Source organism: Stegostoma tigrinum, chromosome 5, assembly GCF_030684315.1.
Source record: "Stegostoma tigrinum isolate sSteTig4 chromosome 5, sSteTig4.hap1, whole genome shotgun sequence".
Taxonomy (NCBI): domain Eukaryota; kingdom Metazoa; phylum Chordata; class Chondrichthyes; order Orectolobiformes; family Stegostomatidae; genus Stegostoma; species Stegostoma tigrinum.
In genome coordinates, this window is record NC_081358.1 from 12128851 (window position 1) to 12148633 (window position 19783).

At 41.6% G+C, this 19783-nt stretch overlaps 1 protein-coding gene across 1 annotated transcript in view; it reads left to right on the forward strand.

Moving 5' to 3' along the window:
- Positions 1-7878, forward strand: part of dscc1 (DNA replication and sister chromatid cohesion 1) — a 34444-nt gene extending 26566 nt beyond the window's left edge. Inside the window, exons 8-9 of the mRNA XM_059646321.1 lie at positions 156-304; positions 7203-7878. Coding sequence (XP_059502304.1) covers positions 156-304; positions 7203-7308 — 255 coding nt within the window. The 3' untranslated portion in view covers positions 7309-7878. The remainder of the gene's footprint in view (positions 1-155; positions 305-7202) is intronic.
- The last annotated feature ends 11905 nt before the right edge of the window (positions 7879-19783 follow it).

Sequence of the window (19783 nt, forward strand, 5' to 3'; positions counted from 1 at the left end):
GCATCTGCAGTTCTTTTGGTTTTAATTCCGAAGTTATTTGTGCTTTGTAACTAGATATTTATCATTCACTTGATAATTAAGCAGTTGTATTTTTCAGATTTCCTTTCAAAATTTTGCGCTTTAATCCATGTTTTCTGTAATTTTCTATTGTACAGGGTGTTGCTCTTGTAGATAGAAATTCAAGACCACAAGTGATTTTTCAATTAAATGTCGAGGATCTGCCAGAGAACACACAGGAACGTTTCAGCAGCCTATTTAGCATCAGAGCAAAATGGACTGAGGAAGATATTGCTCCATACATCCAGTGGGTATCTTTAGAAATGAGTTTGTGCAGCCTGTTGATATTCGCTGTGAGTTGCTGAATTCTGTGTATTAAACACATAAAAAAGGTGGATACAACAAACTTATCTGTCACAGTCATAGCGCCATTGAGGTTTAAAGCATGGAAACCACCCCTTTGGCCCAACTTGTACATGCTTCCGAGTTCTAAAAAGCAAAGAATAGTACAGTGCAGGAACAGGCCCTTTGGCCCTCCAAGCCTGCCCCGACACCTTTTGCCCTTCCATACTAAAACAGTCTTCGCTTTCAGGATCAATATCCCTCTATTCCCTTCCTATTCCTGTATTTGCCTAAGTGTTTCTTGAATGCTGCTATTGTGCCTGCTTCCACCACCTCCTCTGGCAACATGTTTCAGGCTCTCACCACCCAAAACCTGTCTTGCAGATCTCTTAAACTTTGCCCCCTCGCACCTTGAACCTATGTCCTCCAGTAATTTACCCCTCTACCATTTGAAAAATCCTCATACTTTCCACTCTATCCATGCCATTCACAATCTGATAAACTTCTATTGGGTTGTCCCTTAACCTCCTGCATTCCGGTGAAAACAAACCCATTTTATCTGACCTTTCTTCATTGCTAAAATTCCCCCATTCCTGGCAACATCTTGGTAAACCTTTTCTATACCATCTGCAAAGCATCCACATCCTTCTGGTCATGTGGTGACCAGAACTGTATGCAATGTTCCAAGTGTGGCCTAACCTATGTTCTGAATACCTGCAGCATAACTTGCCTATCCTTATATACAGTGTTCCTTACAATGAAAGGCAAGCATGCTGTAAGCCATTCTTACTACCTTAGCTACCTGCGCTGCCACCTTCAGTGATCTGTGGACCTGCATACCCAGATCCCTCTGCATTTCAGTATTCCTAAGGGTTCTGCCATTCAGTGTATAATCGCCACCTGTACTTGACCTTCCAAAATGCATCACCTCATATTTGTCTGGATTAAACTCAATCTGCCATTTTTCTACCCATGTCTCCAACAAATCTATATCCTGCTGTATCCTCTGACAATCCTCCTCACTATCCACAACTCCAGCAATCTTTGTATCCTCCTCAAACCTACTAATTAGACCAGCTCTGTTTTCCTCCAAATCATTTATGTAGATCACAAACAGCAGAAGTCCCAGCACTAATCCTTGTGGAACACCATTAGTCACAGCCCTCCATTCTGAAAAGCATCCGTCTACCACTACCCTCTGTCTCCTACGACCAAGCTAGTTCTGTGCCCATATTGCCAGCTCACCACAATACCATGTGACTTCACTTTTTGTACCAGTTTGCCATTCACAATTAATCTGTCTGCATCTGGTCCAAATCCGTCCATGTCTATCCCATCCATGTACCTGACCATATGTTTCTTAAATGACAAAATTTTACACTCCTCCACCTTTACTTCTGGCAGCCTGTTCCAAATACTCACCACCCTCTGGGTGAAAAAAATTGCTCCACTGGACCCTTTTGTATCTCTCCTGTCTCACCTTAAACCTATGCCCTCTTGTTTTAGACTCCCCAGTTATGGGAACAGCTCTCAGCTATCTGCCTTATCAATGCCTCTCTTGATTTTATAAACCTCTGTAAGGTCACCCTTCAGTTTCCTATGCTCCAGGGAAAGAAATCCCAGCCTATGCAACCTCTCCTTATAAGTCAAACCTTCCAGTCCATTCTAGTAAATCTTTTCTGCGTTGGGGTGACCAGAAATGCATCCAAAACCCCAAATGTTGCCTTACCGACATCTTGTCTAGCTGCAACAAGATGTCCCAACTACTGTGCTCAATGGCTTGGAGACAGTAAGGACTACAAATGCTGGAAGCCAGAGTCAGTAGATGTGAAGCTGGAAAAGCACAGCAGGTCACACAGCATCCGAGGAGCAAGAAAGTCAATGTTTTGGGCCGAAACCCTTTGACAGAAGTAAATAGAGGGAGGGGTTGGGGCTGGGGAATGGTAGGTGGAATGTCTGCTTTCCACATGGACCATTCATTCCATGACTCCCTTATCAGCTCTATGCTCCCCACCACCTTCTCCCCCACACCCGGAAACCATAGGAGGTGCTACACCTGCCCCTACACCTCTCCTCTCACCTCCATCCAAGGCCCCCATCAATCTTCCAGATCCAGCAGAGATTCATCTGCACTTTATCCAACCTGATATATAGCATCCATTGATCCCGATGTGGTCTCCTCTATGTTGGGGATAACAAATGCAGACTTGGGGACCGGTTCACGGAACATCTATCTGCATGCACCAACTAACCTGACCTTCTGGTTGCCATCCATTTTAATTTGCCCTCCCACTCCCCTGGTGACATGTCCATCCTTGGTGTCCTCCACTGCCAGAGTGAGGCCAAATGTAAACTGGAGGAACAACACCTGGTATTTCACCTTGGGAGCTGACAGCCTAACAACCCTAATATTGACTTCATCAGCTTCAAAATCCCTCTACCCCCACCCTTATCCCATGTCCATCCCTTCCCCCTCCTCCTCTCCTCCCGGACCTGAATTAACCTGCCCATCTTCATACTCACTCTATCTGCACCATCCTTCCCACTGACCGATCACATTAACCCCCTACCTGCATCCACCTATCACTATCTCTCCTACCCTTTCCCCAGCACCCCCCTCTGCTGTATTTACATCTGGCCTCTCCTCCCCAGTCCTCGCAAAAGGTTTCAGCCCGAAATGTTTACTTTCCTGCTCCTGAAATGTTGTCTGACCTGCTGTGCTTTTCCAACTTTACTCCTATACTCAGTGCTCTGACTGATGATAGCAAGCATGCTGAGAGCTTTCTTCACCACCCTGTCTATCTTAACTCCACTTTCAAGGATTTATAAACCTGTACCCCTAGATCTCTTTGTTCTAATACACTCCCTGGTCATTGACTCTGCCATTGACTCTGTAAGTCCTGCCCTGGTTTGACCCACTGAAATGCAACACATTGCATTTACCTAAATTAAACTCCATCTGTCAATTCTCAGCCCACTGACCCAGTTGATCAAGATCTTGCTGTTTTCCAGATAACTTTCTTCACTGTCTACTCTACCACCAATCTTTGTGTCATCTGCAAAAGTTATTGGAACAATTTGATGAGTGATCTGATTTCACAGATTTCTTCTGCGAATAATAATTGCTTCACACTCTGCCTATTTTCACTGCTCCTGTCTTGGGTTACCGCTATTTCCCTGGGAATCATGATGTGCTAATTCTGGATCATTTTTGCGTTTGCTGCCCTCTAACATTTTTTAAATCAAAGTTTAACTCTTTGCTCCAATGTTCTGAGGTCCAGTGAAAGAGAAACTTGGCCCATCTGTTATTCACTTCTCAACATTTGACTCTAAGCCCAGTTTCTCATTTTAACACTCCGTGCCAACAGTAACTTCAGACCCAAAGTGCTGCTCTTCTGCCCTGCCAACACCAGTTTTCACACCCAGGAGCAGCACCAGCTGTACCTGCATATGAGGTGCCAACCTGAAAGCTCAATACTGGATTACATGCACGCTAAAATCAGTTGAATCTATGTCTATGGATAGACCTAAGCAATTCTATCGGAGATCAGAGCTCTACAGCCCTGCTATATTCAGTCATAAATGGTCGTGGCCAATTCAGTAATTAATAAGAAGGTGTGAATTTAGTTCACTTTGTAGGATCTCAATAAACTGCTGACATCACTCAATACAGCATTGACATTTCACCAAGCTCTCACTCCCAGTCATCCTAATCTTACTGTATTCTTGCTGGACTGACAGTTGATTGAGGTCAAGCCTAGAATGAGTAGGAAATGAACCAGGAACTCTGAAACCATGTAAATTGTGAGATGAAATTTCTTTAATATGTTTTGAATTCGCCTAACACTAGAAAGCAGGCTTTACTGTTGTAGATATGTCATGCGTAGTTTACATGTAGGTTTCATGGTGCAGTTGCAGTGTTCCTATCTCTGTGCCAGAAACTCTGGGTTCAGGATTTGATGGCCAAGGAAGGAGTTTTGTAACATGGCCAAAATGTTGGATATCAATCTGTGCAGCCTCGTGATACGCCTGTGGCAGATAGTAAGAGTGGAAGTCTCCTGCTCAACCAGAATCAAGTGGTAACTGCAGTGCAATAGTCCCCGACATTAAAACACTTCACATGCATGTTGTCGTCCCACAAGCATCAACCTCATTCCAAGGGACTGTCAAACGTGTTTATATGCTTTAGAATATAACCTTTACTTTGGAAGTAAAGTCTCAGTTGTAGAAAATAGGCTGTCTGGTTGAGAAAATAATAAGTGCAGAACTCAAGTTAGTGCAATTTTTAAAAAGGCTTAGAGTTAATCACACTTGAAAGGGTAGAGCCATGTTGACTTAAGAAGTTAACAGCTATAAAAGCAAGAGCATAAAACTTGTTTTGCGTAAAAAGTGGGCTTACTTAGATAAAGAACTAGGAATCAGCCATTTGCCATCTTTTGTAAACTGTTAAGAGGAAATTACAGCTTGGGCATGGCGTTTGCAGGTAGCAGCTCACTGGGAGGAGGTCGTCAAAGTAGCTGACAGTTAGTAGGCCTGTGCTGTAAGTGGGGGGAAATAAAGCAAACTTCATAATTTGCTGCGTGGAATGCAATTTGTGCCTATTCTCCGTTTGGTTCACTTGAAGGAAGAGAAGCTGAAAGATTGCCTAGACTGAAGCTAGTGGAAAAATCTGCAGCGAACTTCACTGAGTCTAGTAGCAAAACAAAGCATCCACAGGTGAGCTTGGAACTATTGAGTTGAACAACGAGAACAAGCGACTGAGGCATCCACAGTCATGGGGGGTTTGGGGGATGGTTGGCTGGTGGGTCATGAAAGTCTTACCTCAGAATAGCGGGAACTGAGGAGAATCAACATAGTTTCCAGGGGATTCTGGCACACATGTGGATGGTTCTGATAGAAATAAATCTTAAGATTTGAGAAGTCATTAACAATTCTTTGGGCAAGTAAGAAATAAGTCTGAATGCAAAGCGTCCACAGGTACAGACCACATTGTAAGTTAATTATACTTACTTTGTTTAAGACTTTATTAAGTTTGATTTTATTTAGAAATGTGAAATCTTGTGCAGTTCCATTGACTGAAATAAGGTGTTTGGATTTTTCTTTAGGTATGAATGATTCTTAACAGGGCTGTAATTATATATACTTGAAATGTGAAGGAAGTAAGCTGAGGGAGATAATCAATACTGTTTGAGATCTATGAGATGCTACTTGATATATACAATGCTGATGGTTTTGTTCTTGCTACAAAACACAATGGACACTGCCCTCCTCAGGCTGAGAATTAGAGAATTCCCCTGAAATTTTAGTTCTGGAATGAAGAAGTTATTCAAGGTAGAATTAAACGTTTGTTAGTTCTTGGCATATACTTTAGTTCCCTCGAAGGAACGATGGGGAAGCATTAAAAGGATTAGCCTACTGGCTAACCGACTAAACTGCAATCATAATACTTCTCCTAAGGCCAACATATTCTGGAGTAGGACTTGAACCTTCAGCCTCAGATCTGGGAATGCTGCCCACTGAGTAACAAAACCTCTTGGAATTAAATATTTTGCCTACAGAAAGAGGCACTTAACATTTTGTTTCTTGAAAAGATTTTACATCCCCTGGCAATTAGTTGAATATAAACAATATACACTTAAAGCTAAGTTCCTGGGAAGACGGACAGGGTTTCAAAATCTCCCCTTCCCCCACCGCATCCCAAAACCAGCCCAGTTCGTCCTCTCCCCCCACTGCACCACACAACCAGCCCAGCTCTTCCCCTCCACCCACTGCATCCCAAAACCAGTCCAACCTGTCTCTGCCTCCCTAACCTGTTCTTCCTCTCAACCATCCCTTCCTCCCACCCCAAGCCGCACCTCCATCTCCTACCTACTAACCTCACCCCACCTCCTTGACCTGTCCGTCTTCCCTGGACTGACCTATCCCCTCCCTACCTCCCCACCTATACTCTCCTTTCTACCTATCTTCTTTTCTCTCCATCTTCGGTCTGCCTCCCCCTCTCTCCCTATTTATTCCAGTTCCCTCTCCCCATCCCCCTCTCTGATGAAGGGTCTAGGCCCGAAACGTCAGCTTTTGTGCTCCTGAGATGCTGCTGGGCCTGCTGTGTTCATCCAGCCTCACATTTCATTACCTATTTTCTATGTTGTGTTTCTGCATACCATCAGTCATCAGTAGCATCTTTGAATTATTGTTGATGTTCATTGTGGGCAGCATTTCATGTATCCACTTACCCAGAAAATCCCATTCTCAAAAGACTTCTCTTTCCACATTGAGATTTGCATTGACTGAAACAAACTAAGAATGAATTACCCTCTTCAATTCAGTTTGGAGGAAAGATACAAATGATAAATGAGTCATGAGATGAATACAGTCGCTCAATAGCATCAGATTTTGGTTATGATTGAAGTGAAGTCATGCCAAGAACGATGACCAAATCCTGACCACTCTCATGGCTTTATTGAACAATAAGAATAGCTTCACTATTGTTGCAAAAACTTCCCACTGATGCCATCAGATTTCCAAACTATCAATGAAGCTGACTCTTAAGTACCAAATTTGCCAATTGCGCAGAATACCAAAAACATGAAAAATTAGCAATATCTCTTTGGTAGATTTGTAAACAGTATTTTATTCAGAGAAGAAATGTTGGAATGAGCATTTCACCTAAATTTGCCCTTCATTTTGGATGCTTTTAAAGCTCCATGTGTATTTGTTTCCATCCCCGGAAGGATAAATAGAGTTCTTTTTAGATTTACTTTATCAGAAAAAGCTTGTTATTGAGAAACCTGTCAATATTATTTCACATTTCTGACCTTGTATTTAAACAACTTACAAGCTATTTGATTAATCTCCCATTTTAACAGGAGTTTATGTGGAGAAAAGCAGACTGTTGGAACTTTACTGACAAAATATGCTCGTTCATCGATGCAGAATGGCACGAAAGTGTTTAGCTCCAGAAGACCAATATAATGATGGATTTGAAAGCTTGAAATGCATTGAAGAATGTTTGCCCAAAAAAATGGACATTGCATGTTTGCCTCTCATTCCATCTCCCATTTTTGTGGATTTGAAATTGTTATGAAATTATTTTTCAGAATGCAAGTGGTATATTTTTGGTTTGTTAATAAAAATAAAGGATATATTTTCTGGAATGACACTGCTGTTAATTCTGTCAAAGAGTAGGCTGTTACTTTAAACTTTTGTAGTAAAATGTTATATCTAGATGCAGTAGCTCTACTTTTCCTTTTAAAGTCTCAATGGATTTGTAGTCATGTTATTTGTGATGAAAAAAATCTCAGCCTTTCTTGCACTCTGCAGTCTTGCACAATCATGTGCTTCGCTCTGTACAGACTTCATGTTGATTGTGAGGTGAATACAACATTTGACATATGCTGATCACCATGTTGATTGTGAAGTGAATACAACATTTGACATATGCTGATCACTTATGCTGTTGCATTGTGTTGAATGGTGATTTGAGAGAAGCACTGATTACACCAGACCTTGGACTTACGTATTAAAAGGAAAATATGTAACTGCTCTGGTGTGGTTCGACTGATTTGATGTTTTTTGATGTCACTGAGTCTTTTCAAAAAGTGATGGTCAGCCAAATTATTGTTGGATTTAGGCTTGGGAAAACTGAAAAATATGCAGTAAGTTGAGGTCTCCCTGGCAAATGCACATGTATTTTTCTAGTTCACATGCGCACATATTATGCAGCTGTTTTTCTCAAATTGTAGCCGCATCACAATCATTTGAAGCAAAAAAGCAGTGACAGTGAATCAGAAAAGATGACCAGTTCAATGGCTTTGTGAGTGAATTCACCAACAGCCCTCACTGCATAGTTACCATTTGTGTGCCATGTGATTGCAGGATAAAGACAATTACTAAAGGAAAGTCCTCCTGTCCCCGAGTCTGACATTGATAGGAAGCTTAACTGGACCAACCACTATCAACACTGTCAGTACAATAACATAGCAAGGGTCAGGTATTCTACGAAAAAAATTCTGCCATCTCACTGAGAAGGTTCAAGTTAGCAGTGTTATGTAATATGTCATTCACTGCATATCAACACTTGAGCTTAACACCATACAAATGAAACATTAGATGGGCACATCTGTACTGGACGACATCTACCACTGTAGAGTGACGGCTTCAGTTTATACAATTTAGCTGATACTGCCATTCCTTCTTTGTGTTGATGCCCTGGAAAACTCTACCTAAGATCATTTGTGAGAGATTCGTATTACAGGAACTGCAGTAGGCCTGCACCCCTGGAGTTCAGAAGAGTTAGAGGTGACGTAATTGAAACACGATTCTGAGGAGATACAACCAGATGGATGTTGAAGGATGTCTCCTCTTGTGGGAGAATCTAGACCTAAGGGTCATAGATTAAAAATAAAGGTGTGCACATTTAAAAATGAGATGTCAAAACCTCTTTTTCTCTCAGCGACTTGAATGTCCTTGGAACTCCCTTCCTCAAAAGGCAATGGATGCAAAATCTTTGAATACTATTGATGCAGAGGTAGACAGATTCTTGATTGCCAAGGAGATGAAAGCTTATTGGGGATTTGTGGGAGTGTAAAGTTGAGGCTGAAATCAGATCAGCCATGAAACTGCGGAGTAGGATCGAAGGGCTGAATAGCCTACGCTTGTTCTTTGTTTGTAGTTTGGATAGAAGGCCTACTTTGTTAGGCCACAAAGCGTGGGCATTAAATGCTGATCCTGAGAACAATTCTGTTTTAACAATCGTTGGGTGAATTATCACATGGTTACATGTAAAGATTCTTCTTTAACAATATGCTCCATTCTTTTCCTCAGTTCATCACCATTACATCAATATAAAACCTTTCCATCACCTACAATAGTTAATATGTCCTCTCGAGTTTTACCAAATGACTGAATTTTAAAGCATGGAACCAAGTATTTTTTAAATGCAAAAGACCATAAGACATAGGAGTCGAAGTAAAGCCATTCGGCCCATCAAGTCAACTCCGCCATTTAAATCATGGCTGATGGGCATTTTAACTCCACTTCCCTGCACTCTCCCTGGAGCCCTTGATCCCTTGTGAGATCAAGAATTTGTTGATCTTTGCCTTGAAGGCATCTAGCATCTCAGCCTCCACTGCACTCCGTGGCAATGAATTCCACAGGCCCACCACTCTGGCTGAAGAAATGTCTCCTCATTTCCATTTTAAATTTACCCCCTTTAATTCTAAGGCTGTGCCCACGGTCTCCCCGCCTAACGGAAACAACTTCCTAGCGTCCACCCCTTCTAAACCATAGATTATCTTGTAAGTTTCTATTAGATCTCCCCTCAACCTTCTAAACTCTAATGAATACAATCCCAGGATCCTTAGACGTTCATCATATGTTAAACCTACCATTCCAGGGATCATCCATGTGAATCTCTGCTGGACATGCTCCCGGGCCAGTATGTCCATCCTGAGGTGTGGGGCCCAAAATTGGATACAGTATTTTAAATGGGGCCTAACTAGAGCTTTATAAAATCTCAGAAGCATATCACTGCTTTTATATTCCAACCCTCTTGAGATAAACGACAACATTACATTTGCTTTCTCAATCACAGACTCTACCTATAAGTTAACTTTTAGAGAATCCTGGACAAACACTCCCAGATCCCTTTGTACTTCTGTTTTCCGAATTTTCTCACCGTTTAGAAAACAGTCCATGCCTGTATTCTTTTTTCCAAAGTGCAAAACGTCGCATTTGCTCACATTGGATTTCATCAGCCATTTCCAGTTTTAGACCGTTCATTTGATTTAGTTCCTTCAGGCAGAAAGCAGAGAAATTGGGGTGACATGGTGGTTCAGTGGTTAGCACTGCAGCCTCACAGCACCAGGGATCTGGGTTCAATTCCACCCTCAGGTGACTGTGTGGAGTTTGCACATTCTCCGTTTGTCTGTGTGCGTTTCTTCCAGGGGCTCCAGTTTCCTCCCACAGTCCAAAGGTATGCAAGTTGTGTGAATGGATGTGTAGATTAGGTGGGTTATAGAGGGATGGGTCTGGGTGGGATGCTCTAAGGGTCAGTGTAGACTTGTTGGGCCAAAGGGTCTGTTTTCAAACTGTAGGGATTCTACAATTCAAGTTCTATCCATTGAAACTTTAAGCCCCAAGAGTGAGTAGTAGAATATGCAGAAACCACAGGGTCAACCCATATATTCAAAGGACAATCTTTCCCTTCATTTTTCTTTTCTCCCATTTCAAATTCTCTCCTATGGCTCGAGCTGGAATCCTATTCCTTGGTGTCTTACACAAATGTACTTGTGCATTTGTGAGATTTTATGGTGCATGAAGGCAGGTTATTTGAATCTGGGAAGGAGCACAATAAGACTTGATCCTGTTCTGGTTCAGAGCCAATCTGTTTACCTACTCACAAGTTTGATGCATGGTGATTAGGAATATGAATACCTGCGAGTTCCCCTCGCGATAGTAAGGGTTATTGTCGGGCAACTGACTGAGAATAGTCCAGAAATTGGATCAAGAATCTTCCTGTTCAATCATTAGCTACTTAATGTATTCTAGTTATTTTTTGACAATAAAATTGGTACATCTTCAGTGTAAGATCGACTGAAGCTTTTGTTTAATAGGTTGTACTTTAAAATTTGTATTATTCTCATTATTACATAGCAATGTTCAGCCTTAATAAGTCTAACCAGCTCTGACATTGGTAAACAATGGAACGCCAACATAAAAGTTTTACTATAAATTATGGCTTTTAAAGTCTTTCAAATGAATACTTTTCATAAATAGATGGAAACTTAGCTAATGGCTGCCAGACGTCTCCTAAAAAAGCTGGCAAATTGTGTGTAGAATTCAGATGGCTGAAAATAGAACAGTAACTTATAAATTGGTGAAGCATCCACTTTTTTTCTCCTGTGAGTCAGGGCTGTCTGACATCTGACTAAAGAAGGCACATTTCCTGTAGATTAAAGTAGGATGTAAATCACTGAATCACATTAGGTGCTGACATTTTCCAAACCTAACCAAGTGATTTCTTGCTAATTATACTTGTGTAAGCTTAGTGGTTAGCACTGCTGCCTTACAGCACCAAGGACCCAGGTCCACTGTCTTTGTGGAAAACTGTCTGTGTGGAGTTTGCACGTTCTCCCTGTGTCTGTGTGGGCTTGCTCTGAATTCCGCCCTCAATGCAAAGATTTATGGGTGACATGGATTACCCATGCTAAATCGCCCTGTAGTGTCCGGGGATGTGTAGGTTGATGTGGGAAATGCAGGGATATGTGGTGGGTCTGGGTGACATGCCCTTCAAAGGGTCAGTGTGGAGCTGAATGGCTTGCTTCCTCATTGTGGGGATTCTGTTACCTTATTACAAAGAGACTCTGAGCACCAGGCAAGTTAAGTAGAATGATGCATTGCTTGCACTTTTGTCTTTTGATAGATGAGTTGAATTGTATTAGTATCATCAGCACGTTATGTTTATTAATCATTCATCATCAGACGTCATTGTTCTCATCAGTGAAATTTCATTAAGGAACATGGTGTCCCAAATTTTACAAGACTGCTTACAAGCTAACAGTAAAACAGTATTTAAAGGGACAAACACTAAATTTGGGATAGGCAGAGAGAAGCACAAGGATCACATCAGGCAGCAAGAAGAATAACAGTCTATATGAGCATATAGAAGGTTAATAATCAATATGGCAAATGAACAAGAAGAAGAAGGGAAATAAAAAGATTAATTTCTCCCCTGGATTCAGTTACATTAACTTTCTGATGCCTCATTTTGAACACATGACTGTGATGTGAACACCCTTAAAATCTGTTAACTTAGTTTTGATTTTCAGCAGATATTAGACATTCAGTTGGTGATTGACAAGCCATGCCATCTGGCACTTTAATAGTTGTGCCCCAGTTACAACCTGATTGGAAAGTTAGAAATCTGATGGCTCCTTTGTAGAGTTCAGCTGGCAGTTGCCACTTGAAGGAAAGAGGATCACGAAAAGAGAGCCAATGTAATTTTTCTTAGGCTATGAGAAATGAATTATCATGACTATTTCCAAAATAGCCTACAGTGGTCTTTTTAAGCACCACTTGTTGTTACTCAGTATCTCATCCTGATGGATGGAGGATGTGTGGAACACATTGTGCACTATGGAATTTGAAGTTGTATTAGGATCATTTTCATGTCATAGCCTGATGTGCATGCTGGAATGACATATCCTCCTGTTTCAATTGTTGCTGTGGAGTTCTATTTCCAGAACCTGTTGGTAATAACAGCAGGCAGATTTGAAACTAAGCATTAAGTTCCAAATGTATTTTTCACCAGATTTATGCATACGAGCTTTGAATTTATTAATATCTGATTTACTAGCATAATGAACAATAATCGAGAGGCTTGATCTAATGATCTAGACACAATTAGTAGCAAAGCAGTTGAGGAATATAAATTCAAATAAATAAATAAATCTGGAATTGAAAAGCTAATGTCTATGACGTTGATCATGAAACTATACTGTTAGCGCAAAAGACGTATTTTGTCCTTATCCAGTCTGATATATGTGACTCCAGACTTGCCACAGTGTGTCATAGAGTCATAGATTCATACAACACAGAAACAGACCCTTTGGTTCAACCAGTCCATGTTGAACAAAATCCCCAGAGTAAACTAGTCCCACCTGCCTGCTCCTGGCCCGTATCCCTCCAAACCCTTCCTATTCATGTTTCTATCCAAATATCTTTTAAACATTGTAATTATACCCACATCCACCAGTTCCTCAGGAAGTTCATTCCACATGTGAACCACACTCTGCGTAAAAAAATTGCCTCTTTTTTAAACCATTCTCCTCTCACCTTAAAAATCTGACTCCTAGTGTTGAAACTCCCCCGTCTTAGGGGGAACAAAACCAACTACCATTAATTCTATATATACCTCTCATGAAGAGGCCTCACCAATGTCCTGTAGAATCACAACATGACTTCCCAACTCCTGTACTCAAAGAACTAAGCAATAAAGGCAAAGATGCCAAATGACTTTTTAACCATCCTTAACTGACCCTCTGAGGGTCAGTGTGGACTTGTTGGGCTGAAGGTCCTGTTCCCACACTGTAGGGATTCTATGATAAATGACAAACAAAAGAGGACCCAGAACCGATCCTTGTGGAACACCACTGATCACAGGCCTCCACTTGAAAAGTAACCCTCCACCATTACTCTCTGTCTCCTGCTATTAAGCTAATTCTGTATCCAATTGGCAAGCACACCCTGAATCCAACATGAATAGTTCACCCTATTAGCTGAATTAAACTGAAATAGAAAAATATAAAAAGAAGACAGACTGACTTAGGCACTGCACATGACACAGACAGTCCAAGCCCAGTCAAGTATTGAAAACCCTCCTCACTAACATCTGGTAACTTGTGTGATATAGGGTGTGAGATTCATATATATTTTAACATTATTTATTTTCTGAGTTTAGATATTTGACTTTTGAATGAGTGACGTGGAGTTTTGGGGCTCTGCAAATGTTTCTCAAGCCAGGATCATATCTTTGAAAACAATTTAGTTGAGAGGTAGTTTTCAGAATTAATTTTTTTCATGTACCTCAGGATAATGTACCTCAGGATAATGTACAAGCAAGCAAGAGAAACAATTATGGATCAGGGTTTCTGTCAGAAATTTCTGTATTTTTTAAAAGTTAAGCACCCATAACTTGTTTTGTTTAGATTCAGTTAGGGACATTTCTGCAGAAGTCCTTGTATGTTTATAGCAATGGTCCTGAAAAAAGGGGAAGATAGAAAATAGGTTACCTTGGAGGTTACATTATAGTTACATTATAGGTTACATTATAAATGACCTGGATGAGGGCGTAGAAGGATGGGTTAGTAAATTTGCAGACGACACTAAGTTCGGTGGAGTTGTGAATAGTGATGAAGGATGTTGTAGGTTGCAGAGAGACATAGCTAAGCTGCAGAGTTACTAGTGGTGTACCGCAAGGGTCGGTGTTGAGTCCACTGCTGTTTGTCATTTTTATAAATGACCTGGATGAGGGTGTAGAAGGATGGGTTAGTAAATTTGCAGACGACACTAAGGTTGGTGGAGTTGTGGATAGTGATGAATGATGCTGTAGGTTGCAGAGAGACATAGCTAAGCTGCAGAGCTAGGCTGAGAGGTGGCAAATGGAGTTTAATGCAGACAAGTGTGAGGTGATGCACTTTGGTAGGAGTAACCAGAAGGCAAAGTACAGGGCTAATGGTAAGATTCTTAGTAGTGTAGATGAGCAGAGAGATCTCGGTGTCCATGTACACAGATCCTTGAAAGTTGCCACCCAGGTTGACAGAGCTGTTAAGAAGGCATACAGTGTTTTAGCTTTTATTAATAGAGGGATCGAGTTCCGGAACCAAGAGGTTATGGTGAAGCTGTACAAAACTCTGGTGCGGCCGCACTTGGAGTATTGTGTACAGTTCTGGACATCGCATTATAAGAAGGATGTGGAAGCTTTGGAAAGGGTGCAGAGCAGATTTACTTGGATGTTGCCTGGTCTGGAGGGAAGGTCTTACGAGGAAAGGCTGAGGGACTTGAGGCTGTTTTCATTAGAGAGAAGAAGGTTGAGAGGTGACTTAATTGAAACATATAAAATAATCAGAATGTTAGATAGGGTGGATAGGGAGAGCCTTTTTCCTAGGATGGTGACGGCAAGCACGAGGGGGCATAGGTTTAAATTGAGGGGTGAAAGATATAGGACAGATGTTAGAGATAGTTTTTTTACTCAGAGAGTAGTAAGGGAATGGAACGCTTTGCCTGCAACGGTAGTAGATTCGCCAACTTTAGGTACATTTAAGTCATCAATGGATAAGCATATGGACATACATGGAATAGTGTAGGTTAGATGGGCTTGAGATCAGTATGACAGGTCGGCACAACATCGAGGGCCGAAGGGCCTGTACTGTGCTGTAATGTTCTATGTTCTATGGAGTAAGGGGTTTAGTATTAATCCTAGACTAGAAATGTTTGAATAAAACCCTGAAGAGGTTATTGGCAGCTGAGTATGTTTAAACTGGGTGGATGAAAGCACTCAAAAGAGGCCAGCAGATTTTCCAGCCTGTGAGTTGAAACCACAGTTAAATTAATCTGATTGAGGTATTAGAGAAAGAGGTTAATTCCTGTACTGTATGTAATGTATAAGAGTTACTTTTGGGTATTGTTTATGGGATAGTGTTTTGGGCATCTGTAAAGGAGTGTTTTTGGGGTTAATAGGATTACAGTTTACTGTGCCTTCAACATCTCTAAAGTTGTGTTATCAGAAAATAATCTGATTTATTCTATTTTATCTTCATTTCTTTTGCTTTACAAACTTCTGGTTTATTGTTCAAACCAAATACGCAACATTGCGTGCTTGTGTTTCAGAGTTGTTTTGACAGTTGTACCATACTTAGATGCTTTAAAAGAAATAGGGAGGGTGGAAAAAGAGGTGGGGGAGTGGCATTGCTAGTCAGGGCAAGTACAGCAGTTACTGAAAGGCAGTTTGAGAATGATATGTCTACAGAGTCAGTTTGGGTTGAGGTCAGGAACAAGAAAGGAGCAGTCACTATTTTGGGGTTTTTTTACAGACCCCCGAATAGTTGCAGAGAAGTAGAGGAGTGGATTCGGAGGCAGATACTGAAAAGGTGCAGAAGTCGCAGGTTGTAGTCATGGGTAACGTCAACTTTCCAAATATTGATTGGAAACATTTTAGTTGTAATAGTTCGGATGGAGCAGATTTTGTCCAGTGTGTTCAGGAAGGATTCCTGACACAGTATGTAGATAGACCAACATGAGGAGAGGCCACTTTGGATTTGGTGCTTGGCAATGAATCGGGCCAAGTGTTAGGCCTGTTGGTAGGAGATCATTTTGGCGATAGCGATCATAACTCTGTTTCTTTCACAATAGTCATGGATATGTATAGGTACATACGGCAGGGTAAAGTTTACAATTGGGGGAAGGGTAATTATAATTCAGTTAGGCAACAACTGGGTAACATTAATTGGCAACAGATGTTGTCAGGGAAGAGCACTATTGAAACGTGGAGATTATTTAAGGAATGCATACTGCATGTGCTCGATATGTTTGTGCCTAGCTGGCAGAGAAGATGCGATTGACTGAGGGAGCCATGGTTTTCGAGAGAGATCGAACAACTGGTTAAGAGGAAGAAGGAGGCTTATGTAGGGTTTAGGAAAAGAGGAACGGAAAAGGCTCTGGAGGGATGCAAGTTAGCCAGGAAGGAGCTGAAGAAAGGGCTTAGGAAAGCTATAAGGGGGCACGAGAAAACTTTGTCAGATAGGATGAAGGAAAACCCCAAGGCTTTTTACACGTACATGAGGAATAATAGAATGACCAGAGAAAGGGTAGGGCCGATCAAGGATTACAAAGGGAATTTGTGCACATAGCCTAAAGAGATAGGAGTGGTCCTTAATGAATACTTTTCTTCAGTATTCACAACTGAAAGGGACCTAGTTGTAGAGGAGGACGTTGCGAAACAGGCAGGTAGGCTAGAGGAGGTTGATGTTAGTAAAGAAGATGTGCTAGGAATTCTGAGAAAGTTAAGATAGATTAGTCCCACGGGCCTGATGGGGTTTATCCAAAGACTCTATGGGAAGTGAGGGACGAGATCGCAGAGCCTTTGGCAATGATCTTTTTGTCTTCATTGTCCATGGGTATAGTGCCGAAAGATTGGAAAGAGGCAAATGTCATTCCCTTGTTCAAAAAAGGGAACAGGGATAACCCCGGAAATTACAGATCAGTTATTCTTACATCAGTGGTGGGAAAAATATTGGAAAGGGCTCTGAGAGACAGGATTTATGATCACTTGGAAAGGCACAGTTTGATTTGTGACAGTTAGCATGGATTTGTGAGGGGTAGATCATGCCTCACAAAGCTTATTGAATTCTTTGAAGAGGTGACCAAACACGTGGATGAAGGTGGAGCAGTGGATGCGATATACATGGATTTAAGTAAGGCGTTTGATAAAGTTCCCCATGCAGAAGGTGAGGAGCCACAGGATGGGGGAAATGTGGCAGATTGAATTCAGAATTGGCTGACCCTTAGAAGACAAAGGGTGGTAGTGGACAGAAAATATTCAACATGGTGCTCAGTTACGAGTGGCGTACCACAAGGATCTGTTCTGGATCCTCTTCTATTTGTGATTTTTGTAAATGATTTGGATGAAGGAGTGGAAGGGTGAATTAGCAAGTTCGTGGATGATACAAAGGTGGGTCACGTTGTGGACAGTGCGGAGAGCTGTTCTAGGCTACAAAGGGACATTGATAGAATGCAGAGCTGGGCTGAAAAGTGGCAGATGGAGTTTAACCCTGAAATGTGTGAGGTGATTCATTTTGGAAGGACAAACTTGAAAGCAGAATACAGGGTTAACGGAAAGATTCTTGGCAGTGTGGAGGAGCAGAGGGATCTTGGGGTTCACGTCCACAGTTCTCTGAGAGCTGCCACCCAGGTGGATAGAGTTGTTAAGAAGGCGTATGGTGTGTTTGCTTTCATTAATAGAGGGAGTGAGTTCAAGAGCCGTGAAGGTATGCTCCAGCTATACAAAAGCCTGGTTTGGCCACATCTGGAGTATTGTGTCCAGTTCTGGTCACCTCATTACAGGAAAGATGTGGAAGTGTTAGAAAAGGTGCAGAGGAGATTTACCAGGATGTTGCCTGGAATGGAGGGAAGGTCTTATGAGGAAATGTTGAGAGAGCTAGGGCTCTTCTCTTTAGAACGATGAAGGATGAGAGGTGACTTGATAGAGGTGTACAAAATGATCAGAGGTATAGAAACAGTGGACAGCCAGAGACTATTTCCTCGGGTAGAGGTAGCTTTAACGAGGGGACATAGTTTTAAAGTGAAAGGAGGTAGGTATTGGGGAGACATCAGAGGTAGATTCTTTACTCAGAGAATGGTAGTGGCATGGAATGTATTGCCAGAGAGGGTAGGGGAGTTGGTCTCATTCGGGGCATTTAAGCGGCTATTAGATAGGCATATGGATGATAGTATAAGGTAGCAGTGGAGGTTAGATAGACTTTAGGATTAGGGTAAAAATTCGGCACAACATCATGGGCTGAAGGGCCTGTATTGTGCTGTACTCTTCTATGTTCAGCCATGATTTAAATGGCGGAATGGACTTGATGGGCCGAATGGCCTTACTTCCACTCCTATGTCTTACGGTCTTATGGTCTTCTATGTACTCAATGCCTGGTCAATCAGTTTCATTGCCCCTGTTTCTCATAATGGTTTGACTAGATTATTTCACAGGGAAGTTGAGTCAATTAAATTTCTGTTGGCTTAGAGTCACCTCTAGGCAAGTAAGGTTGGCAGATTGTCTTCCCTGAAAGACATTAGTGAACTAAATGTGTTGTCTTATGGCAATCCATAAGTTTGGTTAGTATTACTGATACTTGTTCACAACAATCAGTGCCTACCCCTTGTGTACTGTGATTGTTATTTTCCATCTATCTGCAAATGTTTGCCTATTATCCAAATATTGTTGTAAATGGCAATAGACTATTTCATTATCTATGGAATTGTGTATACTGATGAACATGATGTTGTCATTACGATACAGCCTTATTTCCAACACTACCCTTTAAGAAAATATTATTGAATCCCTCTAGTGTGGGAACAGGCTATTCAGCCCAACTAGTCCATAAGCTCTTTGAAGAACACACCTGGACTCACACTCCTACCCAATCCCTGTAACACTGAATTTCCCATGAACGATCCACCTAATCCACACATCCCTGGACACTATGGGCAATTTAGGATGGTCAACCCACTTAACATGTACATCTTTGGACTATGGGAAGAAACTGGAGCTCCTGCAGGAAACCCACACTGACATGGGAGAATTTGCAGACTCCACACAGACAGTCGCCTGAGGGTGGAATTGAACTTGGGTCTGTGGTGCTGTGAGGCAGCACTGCTCACCACTGAACTACTGTGCCACCCCCAAGCAAATAACTGATGGAACAACTGAACATGATTGTTCTTAAATGTGCCCTGAGGAACTTCTTCAACAATGTTCTGAGTTCCGACAATGATTGGTATGCAAAAGCCACAATGATCTTCCATAGCACTAAGTATGACTCCAATCAATGGAAAGTTTTCCCTTAATCCCCACTGGCCTCGTGTTTGACTCGGACTGTTCAATAATACACTCAAACTTCACTTCCAGAATTGAGCTCCTGTCTGCGTTTGGGCTGATGGTGTTCCATAGGAGGCTTGGCTAGAACCTCTGAGGAAGGATCACCAGACCCAAAACGTTAACTCTGATTTTTTCTTCATAGATGCTTCCAGGCCTGCTGACCTTTTGCAGCAACTTCGGCTTTTGTGCCTGATTTACAGCAGCTGCAGTTCCTTCAGTTTTAACATGTTTTGTAAGAGTTCAGTAGCTTTAAGGTCATTTGATAATAGCAGTAATTTATTCTAAACTTTT